This window comes from Nylanderia fulva, unplaced genomic scaffold, assembly GCF_048542155.1.
Source record: "Nylanderia fulva isolate GAGA-0341 unplaced genomic scaffold, ASM4854215v1 Scaffold7, whole genome shotgun sequence".
NCBI classification, from domain to species: Eukaryota; Metazoa; Arthropoda; class Insecta; order Hymenoptera; family Formicidae; genus Nylanderia; species Nylanderia fulva.
In genome coordinates this window covers 5,353,112-5,375,315 of record NW_028190807.1, presented here as the reverse complement: position 1 = coordinate 5,375,315, position 22,204 = coordinate 5,353,112, and the positions used below count along the sequence as shown (strand labels likewise).

The window sequence follows — 22,204 nt, the reverse complement described above, 5'->3', positions numbered from 1 at the left end:
CTTTATCATTTATATCTTTTAAAGTATCAATATCATTAATTAGTAAGAACGTGGATATTTGAGAATCACCAGACAGAATTTAAAAAAGGTAAAATTCTTCTCTCGACCAGTACTGGCAAATATTATTTATTCAATCACAACGTTTCGACCCTTCTTTGAGTCCTTATCAAGCGATTTGTAAAAATGTATTTTTATTTTTTTATTGTATTTTTATTTTTACAAATTACTTGATAAGGACTCAAAGAAGGGTCGAAACGTTGTGATTGAATAAATAATATTTTTCAGTACGGTCGAGAGAAGAATTTTACCTTTTTTTTTTTATCATTAATTAGTTTTTTATATTATCTATCTCTTCGCATAGGAATCGAGTAAGGTCAGGATCGTGCGAAATCTCGAAATAATCCTTCGTTTTTGCCAACCTCCACAGGGTAAAGGTCCCATGACTACTTACTGGTTAAGGGGCGAGAAACCAACGAACAACAATGTGCAACAGGCGAATCCCACGACGACACTCGGACAGATATCGACCCTGCAGGATCAACCTCCTGCCGTCACCGCGCAAATCCAGATGACACAGCCCAAGCAATTGGAGCAACGCGCGCTTCCGTCCACCGGTCAGCAGCACAAATTTCAAGGTCAGTCGGATCAGCAGCAACAATCGATTCAGTCGAGGAGTCAGGAGTCGCGACCGCAGGGTCAGCAGAGGCCGCAAGAGTCGCGGGGCCAAGGACCGGTCCAGACCAATCCGTCGTCCGTCGCTCCGAATCAGATTCAGCAGAAAACCGCAATGGCCATGAATCCCGCTTGCGGTCTCGCCATGACGGGGAACGGCGCGCCGAAATCGACGATCGCGTCGCGGACCGTCGACTTCGTCGGCAACTCCTCGCCGTCTCGCAACCGCTCGAGCAGCTCGTCGAGCGCGAACAATTCCGTGCACCAGGTCTACCCGACGGCCGAGAGTATGCCGAATCACACCGAGAGCGGTCCCAACGCGCCGCTTCTTCTACCCGCGGGCGCGATTCCCAGGGTCTAGCTCTCTTAAAATCACGTCCGTCATTTATCCGATACCTGGACATGTCGATGGGAATTTTGTTCGAGCGTTACTCGTGAGAAAGAATTAGACGAGAGCATATACGGATTTGTAAGAGAATCAAAACGAAAGACTCTTAAGGCGATCAAGACTCAGCTTCTGCGATTCAAGAATTAGATCTCTTACGTTAACTTGCAAAGTCAATTTTGTGGTTTTCTCAAGAGTATTTATTGAATTGAAATTTTAATTCATTAATTGGTGGAACATTTGCTTTCGACACATTTTATTCGCGTTGTTAATAATAGATGTAGCTGACAAGGCGAGGCTCTATACAGAGTCGAGGACCAACTTTAAATTCGCAGAAAGTGATCTCTTTCTACAAGGTATTATGGAACCAACCTTTACCGATAACGATTAGCACAATTTAGGACAAATATGAGTGTCGCGACGATGGTTGTCATATCGTATGTAAGGATGGACAGCGAGAACTCGGATTTGAAGAAGGAACAATTAATTATAGAAGGATACACGATCGACGATACGCTTTTACCGAAGGTACTTATGATCTCTTGCATATGAAAACACAATATTATTACCGGTCACGTACCGGTGCGTTTTATTTATTCAAACCGAAACGAACATTCGACATAATACGATGCATATGCAACGGCATGTAAAATGCAACGGACTTAATTTAATGGCAATTTTTTCGTGTTATAGTCGCGACTGATACCCGCCGATCTCTATACGCCGAATTAAATTAAAGTATACGGACTTTACATACGCTACTCTATAAATTCTCTTTTCCTTTAAGCATTTCGAGAACACGGTTTTCCAATTTCGATTATTCTAATTATCAAACTTTTTTATATCACATTATTACAATTATTTAAAATGGGATAAAAATAATTGGAATTTATCAATGTGGGCTCGAGATTGATCAAAAACGGTGGGCTAAATTTTCATCTTATCTATACGTATACCTTTTTTCATAATGTATATTTTTCTATTTTTTTTCTGTTGAGATATTTTCGCCCTTTTTCGAAATTCGTCTACGATCGCGAATCACGAACAAACATCACGAGATCAGCCGTAGTGTGTGTTTGTCGTTGCATGCTGAATATAACAAACATTACTATTCATAATGCGCGCGTGCTTACAGAGCGCAACACGACATAGCACACATACAAACACACACACACACACACACACATATATGCAAAGTGTTATATATAAATATATATAAGAGAGAAAAAGAGATATATATGTATACACACAGAGATACATGTGTATGTTACGAGATTAGATTATATATATATATATAGATGTATATGGTTGCAAGAAAGCAAAAAGTTACCAGTAGCTAACGTCGATGTTTAGAGCCGCTCGTAGCGAACGGAGGCTGGGCCTCTCGCTTAAACGAGTCTATGGCGTGTCTGAGAAATAATACCGCGAGGGTGCGAGTGCATATATCTGCATACAACATATTGGAGAGAGAGAGAGAGGGAGAGAGCAGATATATGCACATGCGGTCGCAGTTGCATGTGTTTAATGTATGGACGAACGGTGCAGGTGATTGACGATTTTTCGCGGTTGCCCTATTGTAAACATGGTATGTGGCGACACGACGAGAGAGAAAGAGAATATGCATTCTCGTTCGCGAGTGCGATGCATCGTAAAGAGTGAAATTCTATCTGTGTCAATCTCTCTTTTAACGATGTACCAATGAATATTCCAAAAATAAAGTTTAATCGTTTTCAAAAAAAACTGTCTGACTAACTCGGCCCCTCCGTGTAACTTATTAACGTCACGCGCACGCGTCTTATTTTTATGCAGCTATGCTGCATTGTGATCGAAAGGAGAAAAAAATGGTTTCATTAGACAGTTTTTATTGGACACGTCGTACATAAAAATGCGCGATAAAAATCTTTAGATATGTATGTATGTGTAAAGGTAAAAAAAATCTTTGGTTCACACGCGAGAGCAGCGGATGACAGGGGAGAGAGAGCTGGTGACATTCACGTGACATTCAAAATACGGTATTCGCGAATATCCAATCGAGGTAAGAGCTCACGCGGGTGTATATCCCCGGGAATCCAGGTTCGCCGCAACGGATTCCCCAGGACACTATCCCGATGTTGACCCACCTGCCGTTGCCGAGTTGATGTAGCAACGGGCCGCCGGAGTCACCCTGGAAGAAGAGACTTATTGGACTCTGGGGTAATGTATATACATTATGTATGTAATAGATCCATTTTTTAAGACGCATCCATCTTATGTATGAGCTATCTTAAAATATTAACGGATCTGCTTTCCCGAGAGATGCGCCGTATCCATTAAGGATAAAGACTTTCGGATTAATGCACTGTTTAAACATTTCATCATCTTCGCGCGTTCGTCGCTTTACTTGTAGTGAATAAATCATCGTCTCACTTGACAGGCGTCACGACCACCCTCATAAGCGCCGGCGCACAGGGTAGTGTTCGAGATATGCTGCGTGAAGCTGCGGACGCATCTTTCCTGAGGCCATACCGGTATTGCGACTTCCATTAACACTGTACTGGCAGGTCCTCCGTAATATTGCGTGCCCCACCCTAGCAAAAATTTCAAGTAAAAGTTACAAGAATGTACATTTTACTTTCTTCTGAGTATCTCATTATTTACACAAGATGAGTCGTGAAAAGGGAGATGTGATTTCTTTTCGTGCAAAATTAAGTGGAAAATACAGAAGAATATTTTTCCTGATTTTATTTTCCAGAAACTTGGCTTTGCAAAAAAAATTACCTCTTTTATTATGCAAGTTTTGCGTCTAATATTTATAGTTTACAGATTTAAAAAGAAACATTCACCGAGTGATAGAAAGAATGAATGAAGAAATTTAAATAGAAAAAAAAATAAATAGTGCATAAGAAATAATATATAATATATTTGTGAGATTTCTCCGACCTGTGACGATGGCATTTTTATTCTCGAACGATTGTTGAATGGGAGGAAGACAGATGGGCCAGATGTAGCTGTTAAACGCGGTGGGTCGATTGATCTTAATAATTGCGATGTCGTTGTCGTAAGTGGATAACTTGAAATCCCTGTGTATTCGTATCTCCGAAACCGTGAAATCCAACGCACGCGTCTCCTCGGGCTGACTGAAATCGTACTCGCCGAGTCTCACCGTGATGTCACGCGGTTTGTACCTAAAAGAACGACACACGCGGAATAACTGTAGTTCGCATAACCGTTCATTTCATGGTTATACGACAAACGGATGCCGAGTGTATATATTAAACGTTAGAGTCTCAGAACAAAAGGCATAAGTGTGCTGGCACGCTAAAAGCATTATAAAGTCTAAGCGCGATCACCGCCAGACACCGGGGCCGCAAGAATATGAATGTCTTATGCTTGAAATATCGTCCGAGTTGTAATCGTCGTTTGAACTTTGAGGTGCTAGAACGCACCTTAAAATGCCTTGCAGCGAAAGTTTTAGTTTTATTTTCATTGTCATTTTTTTTTTTTTCAAAATTTTATAATTTGAACTTAATTTTATGATAACATAAAGAAAGTTTATATATATTATATATATATTTTTTATATATATTTATATATATTTTAGTTTATATATATATTTTTATACTTTTAAGTTGATAACTTTTCAATTCAAAATTTTAATTCGGTTAAATTTTTATTTGAAATACTTTTACAGGCCCGTTTTGCGTGCTAAAGGGTTATGAAATAAAAGATAGTAGTTTACCTGTAAACACAGTGCGCCGCGGTAAGAACATGTCTATCGGTGATCAGTACACCTCCGCAATATTGAATCGCGCCTTGTCGGAGAAGAGCCGCCATCCACGGCCACTCTTTAGGATCAGCCGGCTGACCACCCGCTATTCTGATCTTCATTTTCGTGGTCGTGCCGCAACCTCTGGGTCTTCGTGGTTTTCTCGTCGCTGCTTTAATATCGTCCGAAGTCGCGTTTTTCCGCGAAATTGCGTCCTTGTCGTCGGCAGATGGTCCATTCTCGTCCTCATTTTCATCCCACTCTTCCTTGTCGTCGTCGAGATCTGTGGGAAAAATAAAAGTATTCAAGTATATACTTTCACACACATACGCAAGCACGCTACCGTGAACGTTGACAAGTAGTTTAATCGAGAAGATGTATGTATGTAGCGTTAATTTAAGATACATTTACATAATTGATAAAGGCATCTGTCGCGAGTAAATCTGGGAAATGGACCTCATGATCGTGTTATTCAATTTCAAGAAAATTATTTTTCTATTACTGTCTTTTCAGATAAATTTTCCACGCAATTACCAATGAATAAATTAGTAGTTACAATAATTGTGGCATTAAAATACGAACTTGCTATCGCTGGTAACACGCTGGCTAGATCATCTTGGAACGTTTTATCCGACCGGGCTGTCACGACACTATCCGGGCAACATACACCGATGTACCTACGACGAAGAAAATATTTACGCAAAAATGATTAACGCGTAATATACAATATTAGCTTACGTCTGTTCAATTATGCACATATAATCCATAAATCGTGCAAAGTTCAAGCGGAATTCCTCAAGCTCACATCCGCTAAAATGTTTGCAGTGACCGCTTTGATTGCCCGGTGCGACGCAAGCTTGATATGATTTCTAAGACAAAAATTAATTAATATTATTATGAAATATATATATATATATATTTTCTCTCTTTTCTGAGTTTATAAATAAACCGCGATTATAAATAAATTACTGCGATAACACACCTGTTTACTTAAAGTTCCGGGACCTAGATTGATAAACCGTTTGTCGCGAAAGTACGGATGGGAAATGTTTTCCGGGAATTGGAACAGGTTCTGATGCTGAGGATGCGTCTGCCATTCCCGGTTCCCCACTATCGCCGGATCTGAGAAATATGAAATACATCATATGCATCGATGAACACGTTTGCGTCGCTGCATGCGTGCGTGTACGTGTGAATACGTGGTTTGATATGCCAAATTTAATGAGGACCACCGAGGATAGAGCGTCCGGCAGATATAATTATCAGTATAACGCGATTCGGTTATTTCCGTCGAAAGAATACGCTTTCTAAGTTTTTCTGAACGCAAAATGGATTTCGATTTGCCATTCAACCGCGAGTTGCAATAACAATGTTTTCTATTACGCTTGTTTGCAGTAATATATTTGCATTTAATGCATATCTGAAAAATGTTGCAAGAAGTGCATACATTAATCACCGATTTTATAGATATTGCAGAGTGCATTATTATTACACATGTTATAGTTTATAAAAAAATATCACTGATATTTCTCTCTTTATTTTAATGAAGATCCTGTATTACATCCACGTAGAAACAATATTTTTCCTCGATTGTTACGTTACTATTTGCATATTTATGTTATACAAGAAATACTCCTTAATTTGAAGTTTAAACTCGAACATGAAATTTATTCTCAATGCATATTTTCATTTGCATTAAAAAGAAAAACTAAGATATTGCATTTAATATACAATAATGTTTACCTGTAGCACTTTTGAAATCGGTAAGAAGACATCGGCAACATTGAAGGATGCACAATAAAGATAAGAGTAGCACAAATTGATAGATATTAGTAAACGTCCGCATTTAAATTAGTGTCGAGTCTTCTTGAAGAACAATGAGAGAAGAACAGAAACGCGACGGCGGCTTTTTAGACAGCCTCGACTGGAGAACGGACAATGACTTTGAAATACAGAAAACCGTCACTTATATATATATATACACGCCTGCGATATATGAAACCCAGCACACTCTTCTTCAAACTGAATTGCCTTCCACGAGGCGTTCGAAGAACGGATCTCACGGAAATATTTGCTGGAACGAAGGGAAATGATGATATCGGTATTATAATATCTTCGTGATTATTTAGGACGTAATAAGTTAATTATTTAATTATTTGCACTCTAATATATCTATTAAAAATATAATTTTTGTTTATGATATTTATTAAGATAAAATAGAGAGAGAGAGAAAATTACAATTTAAAAACTTCAAAAATTCCAATAAGTACTTATTAAATTAATGACGTTTAATTAAAATTTGTTTGCAATAATCGAGCGATATTTCTCACTCGTTTTAATATTTGCTGTGCCAAATTACTAAAAGTAATGCGTTGTGTCGTTTTATCGATTCGACACCATTTTCGGCTCCGACGATTCAATAAACCCATTACGTTAATACGGTCTAATTGTCACCAAGAGTATAAGGTCGCGGATCCAAAATTATTTCGGGGAAGCGTAGAGGAAGAAAAAAGGGCAGAAATTACACGTGACCTATCCGAACAAAGATTAATTCATGCGAATATCCCGGTGCATATACTTGTCGAAGCGACGAGTAATGGACGGCCGGTAACTCGAGAAATATTCGATTCCGTTTGACGTTTCATTAAACGCTCAATAACGCAAGCCTCGAGAGCCGAAGAAGGAAAGCGAGGTCTGAAGAACACGATGTGGAAGGAACGCGAACGAGGCGTGGATAAACGCAAGAAGGGAGCGAGAGAGGAAAAAAAAAATAAAAAACAAGGTTCTTTCTTTCTCTCTTCGCCGAGAAGTCGACAGATAAAATTCAGTGATCTTCCATCTTCGTTTCTACATATAATACCCGAGAAAACGGACATCACCCACATACCTGTCTAGGCCATTGGCTCCGTCGAGTCGCGCGTACGCATAATGTGCGTTTACCTACGTGGAGATGCACACGTGCACTTTGTGTGAGAAGCGGTGATTTTTTTCGGAATATTTAGACTACACAATATGCGCCCAATAAGCCATGAATTTAATAATAATTGTTTACTAATTTATATTAATTTTATATTAGTTTTATATTAATTTTATATTAAATAATTTTATATATATATATATAATAATTAAATTTAAATAACTACATCTAACATATGTTATATTAAATGTAGATATGCGTTTGTTTGATATGTCGGCTGTTTCAAAATTGCCTTAAGAAACGACTAAATGTAATAGACAATTTACTCTAGTATTTTACTCTATATGTCAGCTATTGCACGCGTCATTGATCGCTCTGAATGAGAGGAAATCGACTGTGCTGATAACAGGTCACGTTTTACAACTTTTTTGTTCCTAAAACCTCCTCCCGAAGTTTCCGAAATTCCCGGAAAATCCGCAAATTCTTTGTGAGACGAACGAGTAGAATAAAAGCGAGTGTAGAGAAACTGTGGTAGCTAAATTGCAAAACAAGAAATACTTGTACGGTGTAATTATTAATTTTCAATCTTTATAAAATCAAATAATTTTTTTACAAAGTATTTCACGAAAGAGAAGAGAATGCGATTGTCATATTAGGGTGATAAAGTATTTCGTAAAATATTTTTTTATAAATATTTTTTTCAACGCTTAAGAAGACGCGCACGTTTTTCATGCTCATTTTCAAATATAGTACATTCTGTGTGTAGCCGTACAAAAGACATATTCGACATTGAAAACATTCGACTTCGAATGTTTGCGAGCACTTGCCGGGCGTTCGTTGCATTGTGAGTTTAACAGTAAATCTGTCACGCCACTCATCGCTCGCGTTCCAGAATCCGTCTTTAATACTGCATCAAGAAAGACGTCATCTCTCGAATGCAGTTCTTCGTGGTTTTGAGAAACTTTGCGTTTCACGGGGCTTTGCGTGCAACCAAAATTGACTCGGCGCAACAGGATTTTACGTGGGAAACGAGGGCGTCGTGAATGTTTTCTTACGCAACGGGACAGAATTCAACATTTTTGGAAAAGGACCAAATATATGTAATTATAAAGAATGACTGAAGATGGGAAGAGAGATGTTGAAAATATCGAGGTTGAACAGCCACGGTGAGAAATTGTCATCACCCACATGCTTGGCACGTCTCGGTGAGATCTTCCGCGGACTCGCTTTGCCATACAAGATCGAGAGCACAGATCTCCATCCTGATTCTCTTGTGAGTAAGATTAATTTGACGTCGTATCGGCAAGCCTCTCGCATTTACGATTTTGGACGATGATGGATGTGCATAAAGTGATGCTTGCGAGATATGATTATTGCTTCGAGAAGATTTTTAGGACATGACTTATTCTTGTATTATGCATAGCTTTCACCGCGCATGTTATTACCTTCCGATATATGTCGTCTTTGTGATTTTGCAAAAATGCGAGTGGTAACGAAGATATGAAATTATTGATTTTTTTTCAAGCACAAATAGTGCTGTATTAAACTACATGACTCCTACGAACATGAACGTTCGCAGAGGAGTTTTGCTGTCTTTTTGAATAAACACTGGAATTTATTTGCATATTTAATATAAAAAAATAAAAATAAAATTTTTTTAAATTAAGAAGAAATTTAATTATGTTCTCCTCCTCTTGGAAAAAATCCTGCGGACGTTCATGTCTACGAGGCAGGTGTTGATGGATACCTTTAAAATAACACACAAGATTTTGTTAAATGCAATTACCTAATTTCTCGACGTCTCATATCGACTTTACGATCTTTTTTCCAAGATTCGATCGTAAGATCGTGCTTGATAGTCACCGTAATAAGAAGCGGAAGATACAAAGTGCGCGTGTACTTCTAGAAGAGAGTGACGGAAAAGAAAAAGAGAAAGGGAACCTGAGAGAGAAAGAGGACGAAATCTGGAGAGATGATGATTGGGGGCAAACCCGGGGCATTACCATTTAAGGTACCTCGTATATATTCCTTTTTTTATTCCGCGTGTCACTTTGGCACGCATAATCGCGTAACACTTTGCGCGCCGCTATCCACCCGTTAAAGACGCTTCTTCTATTTGCGATATATTTTTATTGTCTTTATTTTTGGGTGGGAGAGAGGAAAGATTTCTCGAGCCAAATGACACAAACTAGGCGAGCAACATTCGTAAAGTAGCTTCGTCGTTTCATTATGCATGGATTATTTAGCAGACGATCGACAAAGTTTAAATTTTACCCACAAAATATGATTATTTCGTTTTATCATTTCATGTTTATCATTAAAATATACGTTTTTCAATAATCAATTTTTTTAAATTATGCAAATGTTATTCATGAGATGGAAAAGAGAGGATATTTCTGTCATCTTGTTTGATTATGTTCTTGTTAGACATTTCAAGCGATTATTAACTACAAATATAAGAATCGATGCTGCACGCTTTCAATCTTACACTGAAATATTTGATATTCAAAACAAGAAGAATTGGAATATAAAAGGTCGGCGACATTACATTGCAATTTTATTCGAAGATTTAAAGAGCAAGAAGCGTTTTAACAACAGGTAATAGAAATGAGCACACTCTTTCACGATTCTGGCACAAAATTGACAATTATCTCACATCGACAGACTTAATCCCGAAATTGGTAATTATGAGAGCGTGTGGACGTTTTCTTTGGATGGACTTCAGGTGTATAATTCTCATGAAAATTTCAATGAACATGCCGATACGTTCTAACGGAGGATTGCGGTGCGGAAGCAAGAGACCGAGTACAACAGTCGACAATTCTACGAGGTAAACGAAAGGATCGATTTCTAATTATTGACTTGCTGGGAAGCTCACGCGACTGTAGTTAAAGAAAACTTAAGTTCGTTTTATTGCGCGCTCGCGAGCCCTGTTAAAAAAAATTGCTCGAGAGTTACGAGAAGGTTCGTTCACTTTAATACGTCACAGTGCTCTCTAATTGTGCAGTCGTACATGAGAAAAATGATTAATACAATTATTACATCAAACAAATGGGTTAATTAATGTTTTATGGAAAGATATCGCTGTGATCGCGTTCGCTTTACATATATTTCCTTTGAACGATTTGAATAATAGGTACGTTTAATTATTACACTCTAAAAGAGAAATATGTAAAATACATGATATATGTAAATTACATAAATAATAGTTATGTAATTTTTCATATTTTTGTGTAATATATTGTATTTTTTTGACAGTGTAGGCTGTAGACAAACAATTTTGATCTACATGAAATACAAAATATTACTATGACTAAGACACGGCGATAATTACTACTTCTAAATAAAGATAAATATAAGGGTAAATAAGATAACAATCATATATCTTTATTTACAAGATCATAATATACAATAAATAGTATCAGAAAGTATGTTGGAAAAAAATCAGAAATTGCATTATATTTTGATTAACGTGACAGGGAGTTTCTAGGAACCCACCGTGTTTATTAAAGGAAGATTAAAGGGGAATATAATAAACGAGAGAGAAGGACTCGCTAACGAGATTTGGGTTTCTACCTGTCACATCTTTCGTTTTTTCGATCTTTTGGATTTAATGGTAAACTAAATGCTGGCTAAATCTGACTTCTAACAATGTGAGAGGTTCTAGGTTTTCTACGAAATGCTGTCACTCATTTGAACCGATAATCATTACGATTGCCCATATCGCTGCCCAAATTTAATTAAAGATAGGTCTCCCAGAAAAAGGTTCGAAGAGTTGTTAAATGCGGAAGAATAAATAGAATTTATATAATATCTTAGTAAATTGCCAAGAAACAGAAGTATTCGCAATGAATTTTATTCAAAGGAAATTAAATTTGTAATCATTTAATTTCCTTCTCGAAAACTTTATCCGGTATTACAGGTAATTTAAAATGCAATTGGTTGCAGAGAGTAAATATGATTCGAATGTAATTAATTTAATTTTGAAGTTTGAGTAAGAGAGAGAAAGCGGTTGATTGCTCTTATTCATTCAAGATCTACACATCTTCATGTCAGATTGAAAAGTGTTTTTTAATAAACTCTCTCGTAGAGCAGGAGGATTATTTTTCGTAGACTTCATCCATGGACGAAATGAAGTTCGCAAGAAGAATGGCGCGAGGAAAAAGTTAGGGGCGCATTGCAAGTAAAAATATCACTAAAAAGTGTAGAATATATAAAAGACCGGAAATAGAAGACCGTAAAGAAGTTAAGTCATAAGAGCCGTAATAAAATCGGTGCCCGTCTCGCGGGACGAATGTTCTACTATCTCGGAAGTTTATAACCCCATAGTGCCATCGTAGATAAGAAAGTGCGCGATAGAGAGAGTGGTGACGCCCTTGAGATTACTCGTTGGAAAAAACAATTTGTCTCCTTGCGCCGTAGACTCGTCCATTTCCGCGGGAAACTCCGGCACTTTGACAATTTTTCCTGCAATATTCACCTCTTCCGGTGAATATATATGTCCTCAGAGTCTCGGTTTATGTTTACCTTGCATACTCTAAGAAAGTTTTATTTTTTACTCGAACTCAAATACAGTCAAATATATGAGAGCGCAAAATGTGCAATTTTTAATGCAATTTTTCTTGCCGCGCAAATCTTGAGGTAAAGATATTTCTCTTCCTGTTTTTGAATTTATTTCGCAACGCGATTAATAAAATTGATTTGAAACGTGAAATTGATTAATATACAATGTAATCTTTCTTAAATATATTTGTCGAATAATAAATTGTAAAATTACGAGCGGTAAAATTATTATTAACATAATGAAATATTGATTAATTTTGCTTTCATATATGTATTTTCTCGTATATTAAAGCTAATATATTTCGATAACGTTGTAAACTTTGGAGCGCAAAATGTGCAATTTTTAATGTAATTGTCTTTTCTGTTTTTAAATATATTTCGCAACGCGATTATTAATAGAATTGATTCGACGCGCGTAATTGATGAATATACGATGTAATCTTTCTTAAACGTATATTAGTCGAATGACGAATTGTCAAATTGCGAGCAGTATAATTAATTATTAACGTAATTAAATATTTATTAGTTTCGTCTTGTATAACAAAGCTAATATAATTTGATCACGTCGTAAACATTAGAGGGATGAAATTTGTATTCTAGTGGCGTGTCATTCTTAATGACACAAAACTTATCCTTGTCACGCTTCGGGAAAAAAGGAGGAGCGCGCATATGCGGTAACACGAGAGGCAAAAGTGCGATCGGAATCGACAGTGGAGGCCTTGTAAATTAACGAAACGTCGAAATCACGATAATATGGGCTATAATTCGTGACGAGTTACGAGACAAATAGCGTCGCGTATAGCGCCGTTTTTGCAATCGCGAGCTTTGAAATGGCATATAATTAAGTTGGTAATCGCGCGCGTCGGAGTGAAACTCCGATCTGATGAGAGAATCGCGGGAGAATTGCTCTCTGAAACTGGGATTATTGCTCGGCTGAATTTTTTTTTTTCGGCACGCGTGTTTTTCCGAAGGGTCGGTAAATTACGACACCATAAAGTCCGTATAAGCCTGCGATGATAAAACCGTGAAAAATACGATCGCGGCGTCGATATAATAGCGACGGCGCGTTAATAAGGCGCCGAGAAAAATATCTATAGCGATTATTATCAGATACACACGGCCAATAAGCGCCGACAGATTCGCAACAAAGCGACATTCGTATATGTATTTTTTTCTCGCAAACGCAGGCGGCAGAGAACGACCAAGTTTGAATTTTAAAATAAGCCCGCCCTCGAAAAAACAACTTGATTTTTTTATATTCGTATTCATCGCGTGTTGAAAAAAAAATGGTCGAATTTAGTGAATTTCTCTCTCTTTTCATTCACGGTAATCAAAATATGAAACATTTACGAGAACAAATGGTATCACGAGATTCAAATAATTAATTAATTAATTTTTGGAATACGATATGATCATATCCATCGGGAAAGTGGATAATTTCGAACAATTCAAGTTTCGAGATTTCAAAGCACAATATATCGCATCGCGATCGCAACGAGAGTAATATATTTATTTATTATTAGTGACAAACGCGTTTATATTTTGTCACAATCGGCATGATTTCGTATCCGTAACGTATCGAGTGAATCGAACTCTCTCAAATTAAGCCTCTTTCGATCTTACCTTGAGCCCAATCTTCTCGTCGGTGAAATCGCGCGCGATCCAAAAAGCAACGAAGGAGAAAAGGGGAGAAAGCAAGAAGGAAATAGAAATGAAAAGGAGCGCCGAGGCTGCACCCTCGTAAAGTAACGAAATGTCGAAAAGGTAATGCGCTGCATAATTTCCAAAGAGTTACGAGTCGCACGTACTTGGTTCATTTCTGTATTTTATAACATTACACACACACACACACAAATGGCATATAAAATAAAAATTAATATAGCGATGGTGACGCGCAAGTCGCGGTGAAATTCTGAAAAAATTGCATCTGGAGCAAAGATGCAAAGAGGAGAGGAGAAAAAAAAGAAACTGAGAAAAGGGGACAACCACGTGCACGCTGTTATTACCTTGAAGATCGAGTCAACTTGTATTCGCGATCGTTTATACACGCGTGTGTACGTGTGCGAAGCGCACATAAATATCCTTACCGTATCTCCGCAGTAATTAGCACAGCTATCAAGGCATTTCGATGTTAAAGGTTCTCGTGGAATGAAAACATCGTTCGAGTCATTATCACACACGTCGCGTAATCATCGCGTAACCGTAAAAATAAATAAAAATAATTGGACTGGTAGGAAATTGTCTTCTACTACAAATGGTACCAGGAAGTTCGCTTTGATAATTTTCATTTTCCGTCGAGATGTAATTTATAAGATTTTATTTTAGTGATATTATATCATAAAAGATTTAGAATTATCTGTAAATTTTCTGCCTCAGATATTTATAAGATAAAATTCATCGTGGAATGAAAACATTGTTCGAGTCATTATCACACACGTCGCGTAATTATCGCGTAACTGTAAAAATAAATATAAATAATTGGACCAGTAGGAAATTTTCTTCTACTACAAATGGTTCTCTCTGATAATTTTCATTTTCCGTCCAGATGTAATTTATAAGATTTTATTTCAGTGATATATCATAAAAGATTTAGAATTATCTGCGCATTCTCTGCGTCAGATATTTAAAAGATAAAATTATATATATAAATGATAAAATAAAACTATTTCACTTTGTTTTATAATTTAGAAGCAAAAGGTATTTATTTTATCGCGTTTGCGTTTGCCATCTTCGTATTTTCGTATATGTATCTATTTGAAAAACGAACACAAAGTTTGCGGGAAATTCTGTGACATTGATGAGGAAATCCATATTTCAAACGTTGCTTCTTACGGGAAGTCCTCTCTTTCTTCACGGAAAGAACTTTTTTCCCCCTGGATTTCTCTTTTCCGTTCGTAAATCAGGATTCCATCGCCTCGCGATGAATTCTACTCTTCCTCCCATTTCCGTTTACCACACGAAACGATCTTTCCTGGCGGCCTTTCGACGATTACCATCCGTAACGATGTATTTCGGGAACCCTGTGTCACCGGCCCTGACAAATTAGCGGCCTAACGAGACGCTCCCGTCGTAGAGATCTCATCTCGCCGAGTTTTTCGTCTCACGAGAGTCATGCATTTTAATGACTTACCGCGAAACTTCAACTTTACGAGCGCACGGAAGAGGCACGGAATAATCCCTTCCTTTTATTCGGACAACGATTTTTCCGCGATCCTTATTCCGTTCGTCACTCGCCAATTATTCGAAAGCAGCACTTACTTCGATCGAGGATGGGCTTCTTGCTTCGGAATGAAAGACACGCTCGTGACAAAAAAGCACGTCGCCGTGTGCGATGTACAGACTCTCGTTTTTCTTCCGAATAACTATTTATTTCGTGCATTATCTGCAGGGAATTTATGTGTCGTTCGATCGAGGAAATTATTCTTGTCATTGCATTTCTCGATGGGGCAAAACGCGATTTATCATTTATTTTCATGTCGATACAGATAATATTCGATGGCTGAAAGATACACTCTATATATACGGACATTTTAAAATAACAACTTCAAATATCTTGAAATACACTTTCTCTTTGAAGGAGAGACGTGCACAGTGTAGATCGATATTATTATAGCGTCACCGTTTTCAGATTTATTCGATTTTTATTCTTTTGATTCTCCATCTATTGTCATGGGGCATATACATATATTTTCTTGGAGTATATAAAATAGAATTAAGGGATCGAACAATATATATACATATATACCTTAACTCTATTTTATATGAAAAAGAAATTCTAAGAAAAAAAAAAAATATATATATATATATATATCTTGATGCACATTACACAATAATTAAATTTTAAGGGCCAAATTGATGTTTGGTGATCCCTACTATTTTACACCCACGTGTCTCGCGGTCATGGTCACGCGTAGACAATGGTCCCATATGCATTAAAAGAGAAAAAAATCGACCGAACGATCTCGTACTTAAACCAATGTGGGAGTATCCCTTCTCGAGAGGCGCGGATAGGGAGTTTCGAATTACGTATCCCTTTGTATGCATGTAAATCTACCATCAATGGCGTAGAAACGAACAGAAAAAGAAAGCGCGTTTATTACTCTTTCTATGAAAGTTCATGTTCAATAGCGAACTGCATAAAACACTACGACTTTCGTTTTTACTTATATCCTCGGATAATTTATTATTTTGCACGAGCAGAAGACATTTTGATACATTCTGATAATTTTCGGAACGCAACACTGTTCAATTATTATTTTTAACTATTTTTTATAGCAAGGCAAATATTATAAATATATATTTATATATATATATATTCTCATATCGTGTCGCTAAAGTTATCGAAATTTGTTTCACATTTGCATGCAAATATGGGTATAATTATATGCATATCTTTCATGGTTTTTTAATTTCTTGGTAATTTTCGTTTATCTAACCATGCAATTTATTTCTGTATTATGAAAAATTTCGCCAATTTAGATAGAACATTTATTTATATGTGAACAAAGTCGCGAAAATTGTGCCGTGATGAGCGTTATTTTACAACAGAACGCGAAAAATGAATAATGTGATGTTTTTGCACTCTTTAATGTGACTTTTACGAGCACGTTAAAAACTTCTATAAATATGATAATACAGTCTCGCGACGAAATGAAGTATTCTCCGTCAGACAATTATAGAAATATCGAAAATATAAACATAACATATAATGTAAATATTTTTATTATTTCTGATAATGCATTTATGAACATGATTGTATAATGTTGATAACGATATTTTTAATGTGATTCAGAGAATTTCTCGACGCCATTGTAAGGTGATAATATATATGCATCGTGTTTGTTATCCAGTACATGTATACATTCTGTATGTGCGTCGAAAACACGAATCCTTCCTTCTTTCTCCGCCTTAAAAATTTCGTAGCTGTATATCGTGACAAATGACTCTTCATTGGTTAAATCTTTTTCTTGTGCAAATTTTTTTATCTAATTTTGTATTCATCTTTCTTTTTCGCGCGTTTCATTCTCAATTGAACGATTCTTCGATACTTTATATAATATATTGTTAAAAATGATAGATTCTTGTATACATTATATGTATATACATAGATATAAATATGTATATCATAATTTATTTACGACGTTATCAATGTAAATATTTTCTCTCAAAAATATTTTAAATTATTATTTTTGTGCAACGAAAAATAGCCATTACTTAAAACAGTCATATTACTTATTGAGCTGTCATTTGTGTTTGTTTCTTTAATATTCATTTTTCGTAAAATATTTAGCAAAAAACTAAAGTTGTTATTGCCATTGTTTTACAATATTTATTAAACTTTTAAATAATATTAACTCTTTGAAACAAATAATGTTCTAAATTTAAAAAGAAGATAATTAATTTTACCAAGAAGCAGGTCAAAATACCTAAATTTTGATTTTATTTGAGAAGAATATTGTTTACCGTATTTATTTATTTATTCACAATATCACAATGAAGTTGAAACACACAATGTCGAATATTTTTTATTAATGTAAATGCTTATTTAATTGAATATACATATATAATATGAAACCGCGAGGCACAATAAATATGTATCAATATTGATATCGCAAGACCGATAACGTCAACGTGCATACTTTAATTAAAAGTTTATTTATTCGAAGTCTCTCTTGCAAGATCAGATTATTAAAAATTCACCGCTTGCTTATTTTGTCGGTTCATGCAACACGATAATTGTATGTTTTCCTGGTATAACGCATTTTACTGTCATATTTTACGATAGATCTACATTCTTGCCGGAATCACAGATAACGATATTTCGAGAAATGTGCAAAAAACTGTAGGTTTATCAAATTTATTGCAGAGTAATTACATCTTTTAATATTCAGATTAATTGCACGGAATTTTAAAATGTTCATAAAAATTCAATGACACAGAGATTCTAGGCATTTATTATGAATCATAATATATTTTTAGAAAATATCTAGTCAATTACATACTTGTATTTTTTTTTATTTTTATATTGCAATCTATTAATTTCTCACAGCTATAACATGACCTTTTATCGATTACATAAGTTATTTAATGTTTTAAGCCAAAGTATATAATATATAATATGGGATGTAGGAAGAAGAAACATTGCATTATTTTTCATCCTTTTTTGTATCCGTCTTTGTTTCCGTAATTATTTCCGGCTTGGAACCTGGTTTCGCGAGATCTAATTTCCACGCAGTCGTCTCGCTGACACCAGTTTTTGGAAAAGTAATAGTTTCATTCCGATAAAGCATATCTCCTATGCGTTTCTCCACAATATCGCGTATATACGGTTCCCCATCTTTTGTGTAACCAGTCGTAATTATTCTTGATACACCATCAATAATGGTTACATATTTAGTGCCGTTACCAGTAACGCTTATAACACTGCTGCCACTATCGCTTATTATATTTCCTTGTGCATCTGCGAACAAAGTTTTAGTAATACATTTTTTCACATATAACAACTGCATAAATAACGTATGAGTCTTTTAGAAGCCAAACTGATTAATGCTATGATAATGTTTTGGTGAAAATTTAAAAAATTTATAAAAAATCGAGTTGATCAGTTTGACATCAGCGAACAAAGTTTTAGTAATATATTTTTTCACATATAACAACTGCATAAATAACGTATGAATCTCTTAGAAGCCAAACTGATTAATGCCATAATAATGTTTTGGTGAAAATTTAAAAAATTTATAAAAAATCGAGTTGATCAGTTTGACATCTAAGAAGTTCATATATGCATATATTTAAAAATATTTGACATTATAAGATGCTCAGAGAATTTTGGATAAATAATACCTGACACAACAAGTGAAATTATATTTGAATCAGCCAGAATGCGAAGTTATGAAACATCTTGTACACACATTAATTGATTAATTATTAACTAAATTACATATATTATCATGTTCGATTTCAAGTGGATAATTGGAGAATTGAATTTTTACCGATACTAATCATCGATAACACGATTCGATACGCTCCAGAGTAAAGTTGTACGAGTTAATTGCGTAGGTAAAGATTTCGCGCGCGGAATTAAATGTCAGTATCGAATCAATCGAGGAAAATGATTCCAGTTGCCTCGAGACTTGAAAGAGAACGCAAGTGTCTATTTCGTATCTTGGTCGATAGTGAAAGGAACGTTTACGCGGTAAACGAGATGCGATTTCGGAGACGCAATTCTCTCGCATCTCATTTTGGGCGTTTTATCTTTTTTTTATAACGATGAAGAATATTGCTAGTCATAATTCACACACGAACTATTATGCAAATCCGTCGACCTCTCTTCCTCTCTTCTGTTGCGCGACAGGAAAAGGAAAGATTATATGTATATTTACATATTAAGATATCAATGTTCTCCGGGATTTTGCAACAAAATGATAACTGTGATCAAAAAATACTTATTCACGAACACTTGGATAAAATAAAGAAATATTAACTTAAAAGATATTAAAAATTAAGAAGATAACATAATAAGAAAATGATGTAATTAATTTGCTATATTGAGAAATTGATTAAACCTACATTTATCAGATTTTCTTGCATAATCATAATGTAAAAATATTTAATTTCACTCTATTTAAAATTATCTATATTTATATAAATCAAATGAAAATTAAATAGTGTTAAATGCGGCTGTTTGATTTTTATTTTATAGTGATGCTCTCGAGTTCTTGTGTTAAACAGACACCAATCGATATTGCATTATGAAGTATCTTGATTACCTCTCGGTAGATTCTGAATCGTTTTTGCAACATCTTTTTGAATATTTTTGGTCAAATCTGCTACTTCTTGATTAATTTGTTGAATCTGGCTATTAAGGTCACGATTGAGGTTGCTCGTGAACTCAGTGACCCAATCTGTGATGCTCGCTCCTTGAATGACACACGCACTACAACATAAATTCATAAGGAAGAATTGCCAAATAAATGATGAATTATACGCCTTATCTGTATATACGCTCAGGTGCATACGCAACAATAGCTCGTGCACCTATGCAGCGCTATGAATCATTGTGTATGAAGGCGAATGTAACGATATAAATGGTTCAATGTTATTATTACACTGACGTTGATACGCTTGCAATGTGCGTCGCCGGTAAACACTCGAAGCAGATGGAAGCAGGTTGCCCTATTAATGCTCGGCAATCGTTAATTCGTGATGATATATCAAAGTGTATGTCAAACAAAATTGCTACGTAGGGATCATTAATATCACCTTGGGGAGAGATGATAAGGCGCATGGATTATAAACACTGACCTGGCCAACATTGTAGCAATCAGTACGATGTGGTTGATTCGCTTCGCCATTTTCACACCCGCGTTTTTCTCTAGATCTCCGCCGATCGCCGGTTCGCGAGAAATATAAGTGTATACACGAGAAAAATAGATTCCGCGCTTTCTCGTACCGAAGGATCCGGTTAGGTACACGCCTTATTTCTCAACTAATGGTACTGACAGTTCAGTAACGCATATTGCACCAGCGCCGCTAACGTTCTGTCGTGTGCCTCGTCGATTCTCCGCACTTATATATACAGATATTCTCGTGCATGATGTTATCGAAGTAGTTATATGTTGTACGTGTTACGTGTCACACGACACACTGATAGTCTCGACCAAAGAAACGTGAATCAAGCTTAGTAGGAAAATCGTCTTGAAATTCTTAGATAACGTCACGATACCACATAAGAATTGTAATAAATAGTATAAATAATAGAGGTGAAGGAAGACGTTGAAAAATAAGAAAAAACACCTTATGTATAGCAATAATTATTATCATGTGCGATAAGAGAACATATAAAAAAATGCTACGCATATGTCTAAAAATAGAATACAATTTTTTCATTTATATTATTTAATAATTTCAATATTATTACAAATAATTTTATTATAAAATATTGGTTTGCTGATAACATTTATTTAAAAAATAATATTAAAAATAAATCGTATTTTTTGTTTATGATAATAAAAAAATAATATTTTAATTATATTATTTTGTTATAAAATATATTAGCATTGGTTTTTAATATATAATATTTTTTCAGTCGAGTGACATCATTTTCCGCGTGATCAAAGCATAATACAATACAATAACATTTCTTCAGAAAGTCCCCTTCAATCGCCGCGATCAATCATCGGGATCAGACGCGGATGCTAAACGAATAACACCAAGGTGTCAAATCGAGATAAATCGCATCTCAATTTTCTCCTAAATTTCACGAACTTTAACGATCGCCATGCGGAAGGGCACGCTCTACATCGGTGAGATTTATCGCGACACCTTTTTCAAAACTGCATAATTCCGTGGGACAATTTAAAGTCGTGCGGCCTTTTGATATATGAGTTCTCGTTACACTTCTCTTGCGCCGTAAAAAAAGAAAGAAACAAACTTTTCCGCGGTGTTGGTCAACGAATCGCACGCGAACACGAATCTTATGCGTGTTCAACGATTACGTGGCCGTACGGTAAATCACTGTTTCCTCAGCTGGAGTTAAGGATCGAAACCGGTATAAAATCGGCGAGCTCGAAATGTATTAATAACTAAAAAAAAAAATATAGCCACGATTACTCCAAAAATGATATAATTTATTCGACAAATATATCATCAAAATGACATAATTCATCAAAATGATACAAATGTAGGTGTCATTTATGAACGATCATATTCCGATCTTGTCTTCCGAATTTGTCACGTGTCGATTAACACGTGATAAATATAGAGATAATTTTTTTGCAGGGTTCTGGATCACACATGGCAAAATCTTCACAGTCACCGAACTTATACCGATTTCAATCTCTTGTTCCTGACTTGAACTGCGAGATCTCGCTGCGCGGCGTTTCTTTTTCTTATCGTTGTCACACGGTCGCTGCGCCCTAAT

At 35.8% G+C, this 22,204-nt stretch overlaps 3 protein-coding genes across 5 annotated transcripts in view; 1 reads left to right on the top strand and 2 right to left on the bottom strand.

Annotated features, from left to right (window-relative positions):
• Positions 1–3,667, top strand: part of LOC114940882 (atrial natriuretic peptide receptor 1) — an 86,789-nt gene extending 83,122 nt beyond the window's left edge. For all 3 annotated transcript variants that reach the window (XM_029315652.2, XM_085488445.1, XM_085488444.1), the window contains one exon: positions 428–3,667. In XM_029315652.2, coding sequence (XP_029171485.2) covers positions 428–1,033 — 606 coding nt within the window. In that variant the 3' untranslated portion in view covers positions 1,034–3,667. The remainder of the gene's footprint in view (positions 1–427) is intronic.
• On the bottom strand, positions 2,903–6,749 carry LOC114940883 (trypsin-1). The gene is made up of 8 exons (XM_029315653.1): positions 6,546–6,749; positions 5,785–5,924; positions 5,541–5,671; positions 5,385–5,479; positions 4,776–5,085; positions 3,977–4,221; positions 3,464–3,624; positions 2,903–3,221 (listed from the first exon to the last, which is right to left on the bottom strand). The coding sequence occupies exons 1-8, from the start codon at positions 6,646–6,648 to the stop codon at positions 3,060–3,062; spliced, it is 1,347 nt and encodes a 448-aa protein (XP_029171486.1). The 5' UTR covers positions 6,649–6,749; the 3' UTR covers positions 2,903–3,059.
• Positions 6,750–18,123: 11,374 nt separating this feature from the next.
• LOC114940893 (uncharacterized) lies at positions 18,124–20,842 on the bottom strand. Its single transcript, XM_029315668.2, has 3 exons — positions 20,587–20,842; positions 20,052–20,218; positions 18,124–18,742 (listed from the first exon to the last, which is right to left on the bottom strand). Exons 1-3 carry the CDS (start codon positions 20,634–20,636, stop codon positions 18,429–18,431), a joined length of 531 nt encoding a protein of 176 aa, XP_029171501.1. The 5' UTR covers positions 20,637–20,842; the 3' UTR covers positions 18,124–18,428.
• Between the last annotated feature and the right edge of the window lie 1,362 nt (positions 20,843–22,204).

Excerpts from the sequence above, each read along its gene's own strand:
- LOC114940883 (XM_029315653.1), bottom strand. The coding sequence starts at position 6,648 with ATGCGGACGTTTACTAATATCTATCAATTTGTGCTACTCTTATCTTTA. Across the intron at positions 5,480-5,540 it reads ATGTGCATAATTGAACAGAC|GTACATCGGTGTATGTTGCC; the intron begins GTAAGCTAATAT and ends TCTTCGTCGTAG. Across the intron at positions 3,625-3,976 it reads TAAAAATGCCATCGTCACAG|GGTGGGGCACGCAATATTAC; the intron begins GTCGGAGAAATC and ends AATTTTTGCTAG.
- LOC114940893 (XM_029315668.2), bottom strand. The coding sequence starts at position 20,636 with ATGGCGAAGCGAATCAACCACATCGTACTGATTGCTACAATGTTGGCC. Across the intron at positions 20,219-20,586 it reads ATTGCTACAATGTTGGCCAG|TGCGTGTGTCATTCAAGGAG; the intron begins GTCAGTGTTTAT and ends TTTATGTTGTAG. Across the intron at positions 18,743-20,051 it reads GATTCAGAATCTACCGAGAG|ATGCACAAGGAAATATAATA; the intron begins GTAATCAAGATA and ends CTTTGTTCGCAG.